This window comes from Salvelinus sp. IW2-2015, linkage group LG17 (assembly GCF_002910315.2).
Source record: "Salvelinus sp. IW2-2015 linkage group LG17, ASM291031v2, whole genome shotgun sequence".
NCBI classification, from domain to species: domain Eukaryota; kingdom Metazoa; phylum Chordata; class Actinopteri; order Salmoniformes; family Salmonidae; genus Salvelinus; species Salvelinus sp. IW2-2015.
In genome coordinates, this window is record NC_036857.1 from 25,386,213 (window position 1) to 25,391,686 (window position 5,474).

A 5,474-nucleotide genomic window follows, 5' to 3' on the forward strand; every position below is an offset into this window, starting at 1 on the left:
TTGGGAGTTTCCTTATTGTTTCCCTACAGACTGGTGATCCTCTACCTTCTCAGAGGTAGTTATTAGTGAATATATTGACAACAACAGTTCCAGAAAATCTCACCAAAGACCAATCCATCTAAATAATTTAAACCTGAGTAAATTGAACTGGCTCTGTGTTCTGCAAAATCGGCAAACGAAAAATGACAGGAAGCCTCCTGTATGGCGAAGCCAATCTGTCAAAACATAACAGGTCTGTTTATTTGTTACATAACTAAACATTTTAAATATACACGTTTGTGATGTGTTTTGAAGTGTGAATGTTATATTGTATTATTATTTACCAAAAGCTGCAGGAACTGGAGAAATGTATAATTATGATAATTATGCTTAAAAAGTATATATCCGTTTAAGAGAACTACAATATCCATTTGAACATTTCATTCGAATTTCACATCACAAATGAATTTGGTCTGATATCTTGATTAGCATATTGACAGTAAAAAAGTATGACAGCTTCCTGGTATCCGTCTCAGTTCAGTTGGTCCTGTATCAGTCTGACAGGCAGCCCACTCTTGCCTAGGCAGGGAATTTATGTTATTTTCCTGAACTATTCAATGCTCTGATTAATTGGTTCACTCCGAGGAAAGGGCTGAGTGGCCAATACCAGCCCAGCAGAGATTGGTCCGTCCAATCTACATCTAACCAAGTGGCAAGGTCCAATTTAGATGTGGTTTAATGTGGCGTGACTGTTTATGTCTTGTGGTGGTGGATACTAAACAAGACACCTCTTCGGTAATTGTAGCCCTGAGAAGCTTTGTGTTTGGTTGATTTCTTTGTTGTTCCATATCTTGTTTAGACTAACTTAAAAATATACAATATTGTGGAGACGAGAATCAAATCAAGCTCTCAGATTTACCATAATCAGACAAATGCTCTATGCTCAGCTTTGATTATCACTAACTGTCTAAATGTGTCACTCATATACAAAAATGAAATTCGGGGGGTATTTTTTTATTACTTATTACACAATAACTTAATTTCATGTAGATATAACAAAGACCATAATCACAATGTTTTTGTTAAATAGTAAAGACTCAATCTTTAGGAAATTAGATAAAAGAATAGACTAAATATTTTGTGGTCTGGTTCATTCACCTGTGAGAAACAGATGTATCTTTCTTTCCTCAGTGTGTCTGCCATTTTGAGAGAAGAAAGGTCCGGCTGTCATGCAAACACATCCTTAATCCTGCTGATAGAAATATAATACACGCTCAGGGGCATGTATCTCTGTTTCGTTTATAGGTAAAACAACAAATGTTCAAAAACTACACATATTTGTGCATACTCTCATTTGTCTCCTTGGTCACAAATGTATCACAGTGTGGAGATATAACATAACAACAGCCTTGAGATCAAAGGTGTCTCATTAAGAAAGACAAAAGACTCAGCATTAAATGTCACTGCGGATATAAATAATACGCAGGGCTTTAACAAATGGCAGCAATAAACATGTCAACTCAATGGCTTGATTCCTAAATTATAGCCTAATTCATTAATCTGCCGGAGTTATGCTGTTGTAAAATTGTATTAAACTTCTGCTCAGGGTTGAACCTCAGTAAGGTCAACTGTGGAAAATTACATTATACAGACTGTCTTAGTAGAAAGTATACATCTTTGTCATATAAACAACCTCTCTGAAAAAGTACAAGTCAATCAAAATTTGCGTACATTAAAACACTGTATTTACAAAATATCAAGTTACACAAACGTAAACACAATTTGGGTTTGGGTGAGATGTGAGACTTGGCAGTACTATGACGAGCTCAGTGTTAGTTCTCTCAACAGTCTGGGAAATTGTTCCCTTTTTAATTGTGCTATTATCAGTCTCTCACACAACCCTCATTGTAAACACTCAGTCTCACCAAATTGTTACAGTAAATTGAAATTGACAAACCAGAGTCTGTCTGAGCCGTCTGAAAAAATATATTCCTTTCCCAAACAGAGATTTTCTTCCTTCCTTGACCCAGAAGAGCACTGGAGGAGAACTTCCCTGACAGACACTGCAAATTGTGGACAACAGGAAAGAGCCAGTGAAAATAGGTTGCCAGTGAAAGGAGAAGAGGACGAATGTGGCTCTGTGGTAATGTGACACCATATCCACGTACTCTCCTCTCACACTAGAGAACTGACAAATGTCAATGTGTTGTTGTTGCTGTCGCTGATGCTTATGTTGATGTTGATATAGCACTCATCCAGTCCATTAACTATGTCCCCTAGGCTCATCTCACATGACCCATATGACTGAGTTAGGTCAGTGTCCTTTAGAGCTTCTTCATCTCCCTCATACCCTTCTTCCTCCACCTTCTCATCCTCCACCTCTTCCTTCTCTTCTTCCTCCTCTGCGATGGAGCAGAGACGGGTGGTGCTGGGGCCTCCAGGGCTGTCGGCAGGTGGCCGGTAGTGGCACTGCCCGTTGAGCAGCTTCCTCAGAGGCATCAGCGGCACCATGTCCTCCCCCAGCAGCTGCTGTTGGCAGTGCCTGAAATCACTCTGCCTCTTCAGCCGCTTGAACTCACTGAAGGCTGAGGTGGACGTCTGGTAYAGACTATGTGCGATGGCCCTGGCCTTCTCRGACTTGCTGACRAGAACYGCATGGCACCMGAGAACCACKGCCTTGTTCTTGACRTGATGTCTGTAGATCCAGGCTAGGATCTTGGGRCGGCAGGGGTCAGCTGTGCAGRAGGTGATCCGGTTCAGAGAGTAMAGGTMGGTGGGRTTCTTCTTGCCRGTCTTGTCMGTGCCCATCRGGATMCCCTGAYGWCCCACMGTTAARKTCATCTTGACGCTKTGCTCTCCGTAGTTACTCCTTTGCCAGATCTTAGCCACAGGGTCCTGTGTGCAGCCTCCCCCTTTAGCTGTGATGGTGACGATGCTTCCCAGGTAACGGACGTTGTAGGTGTGCTCCTCTTTATTGAGCTCCACCGTCTGCCTCTTGCTCTGGAAAACGGAGCCCAGCCAGTCAAAGGGAGTGGAGTCAGGGAGCAGGTCGGGACAGGAGCGCACCAGGGAGGAGATGATGGACTGGTAGGTCAGCCCCATTCCAAGGCTCTTAGGCTTTGTCTTGGCCTCATCCTCCACGAGAACAAACTTACTTCTTCTCCAGGGCAGCATGGTGCAGGCTGAGTGAGTTTGAGGGAGCGAGCCCTCCTGCCTGTGTGTGTGTTTTTGTCAGCAAAATAGAGAGAGCAGAGAGAAAGAGGGAGGGAGAGAAATAGATAGAAGCCTCCCTGCCAAGCACAGAGGAAAGACTGAGAGCTGCGAGCCTCAGCCAGTCTGTTCCACCAATTGCTCCTCCTTCCTCTCCTCCTCCCTCCTTCTCCTCATCTGTCTGCATCACCCAGCTCTGATCAGTGCTGGAGACTTAGCCCCGTGCTTCAGAAACCCCCCTCTTCCTCCTCCCTCCTCCACTGTTTTCATTCCAAATAGCTCGCCAACCCCTCTCATTTATCTGGCCAGGTCTGAGAAGGAGATTGGGATTTCTCTGTATTTATGTTTGTCTTAACCCTGAGTACGCTGAGACAGAGAGGGTTCATCCGGATGTCATTGTGTCCTCAGGGTGGATTGATTATGTATTTGATTAGCTGTTACATTATGATATGGAGGTCAAAGGTTGGAATGGTGTTCTAATGAATTTTACTTCCTTGTTTTGGTGAGTATTAATAGTGACATTGACATGGAAATGTCAATTCCATGGGAATGTCAATGGACTTTAAAATGACCATACCAATCCTACTACTTTGGTTCCCAGCACATTTAGCTGAAAACACAAGCAATATAAACATTATAAAGGTTGAAAACCAGCAGATGCTTAGACTTGAATTATGCATAGTTAAACTCCAAATCAGCAGGATTCTGGGTTATTATGAAAATGTTATGTAGTTTATGTAGATCTCAACTGCAACTGCAATCCCTTTTTCCTTCCCTTTCCTTGTCTTGTTAAAATACAGACAACATAGCCTATACATCTGCTATTGTAAGTGCTGGAATGTTACATGTGACCATGACATCTCCCTCCATCTAACTTTATTGTGGTCTGTGCTATGTCATGCTTGACTGATTTACTCTATATTGGGAGGGCCCATCACAGGGCAGCGTTTCCGGATTTGCAGCAATGAATCATTGTGAGTATTATTTCTATCTGTCACCAAGGGTGCCAGAGAGTGGGACTACATTTGTCATGCGTAGATGAAGTGAGAGAATGACTCAAACTGAGAGGAAGTAGCTGTGTAATAATATGGGGGCAATTCCACGATAACAGAGTGATGCTGAGTCTTACTTTCACTTTAAAATGTATGCCAAGATAAAACCATAGGTTGTAAAATTTAACAAACCATACACCCATATGCAGAAGTGTACTTTTAACATCATTGTTCATTTTACTAAAACACATTTACTTCAGGAACAGTGCAGATGCAAATTTTGGTAACAGAATGACAAAAAACGGAGGGAGATTTTACTATGTGACCACGTTTTCCAAATTAAGATTCAAAGATCAAATCAAATTTATTTATATAGCCCTTCTTACATCAGCTGATATCTCAAAGTGCTGTACAGAAACCCAGCCTAAAACCCCAAACAGCAAGCAATGCAGGTGTAGAAGCACAGTGGCTAGGAAAAACTCCCTAGAAAGGCCAAAACCTAGGAAGAAACCTAGAGAGGAATCAGGCTATGAGGGGTGGCCAGTCCTCTTCTGTCTGTCCCGGGTGGAGATTATAATAGAACATGGCCAAGATGTTCATAAATGACCAGCATGGTCAAATAATAATAATCACAGTAGTTGTTGAGGGTGCAACAAGTCAGCACCTCAGGAGTAAATGTCAGTTGGCTTTTCATAGCCGATCATTAAGAGTATCTCTACCGCTCCTGCTGTCTCTAGAGAGTTGAAAACAGCAGGTCTGGGACAGGTAGCACGTCCGGTGAACAGGTCAGGGTTCCATAGCCGCAGGCAGAACAGTTGAAACTGGAGCAGCAGCACGGCCAGGTGGACTGGGGACAGCAAGGAGTCATCATGCCAGGTAGTCCTGAGGCATGGTCCTAGGGCTCAGGTCCTCAGAGAGAGAAAGAAAGAGAGAAAGAGAGAATTAGAGAGAGCATACTTAAATTCACACAGGACACCGGATAAGACAGGAGAAGTACTCCAGATATAATAGACTGACCCTAGCCCCCCGACACAAACTACTGCAGCATAAATACTGGAGGCTGAGACAGGAGGGGTCAGGAGACACTGTGGCCCCATCCGATGATACCCCCGGACAGGGCCAAATAGGCAGGATATAACCCCACCCACTTTGCCAAAGCACAGCCCCCACACCACTAGAGGGATATCTTCAACCACCAACTTACCATCCTGAGACAAGGCCGAGTATAGCCCACAAAGATCTCCGCCACGGCACAACCCAAGGGGGGGGCGCCAACCCAGACAGGAAGATCAC

The 5,474-nt window shown here is 43.5% G+C and overlaps 1 protein-coding gene across 1 annotated transcript; it reads right to left on the minus strand.

Annotated features, from left to right (window-relative positions):
- Positions 1-986: 986 nt before the first annotated feature.
- Positions 987-3,347, minus strand: fam43b (family with sequence similarity 43 member B). The gene has a single exon (XM_024005165.1). The coding sequence runs from the start codon at positions 3,151-3,153 to the stop codon at positions 2,155-2,157; it is 999 nt and encodes a 332-aa protein (XP_023860933.1). The 5' UTR covers positions 3,154-3,347; the 3' UTR covers positions 987-2,154.
- Positions 3,348-5,474: the final 2,127 nt, after the last annotated feature.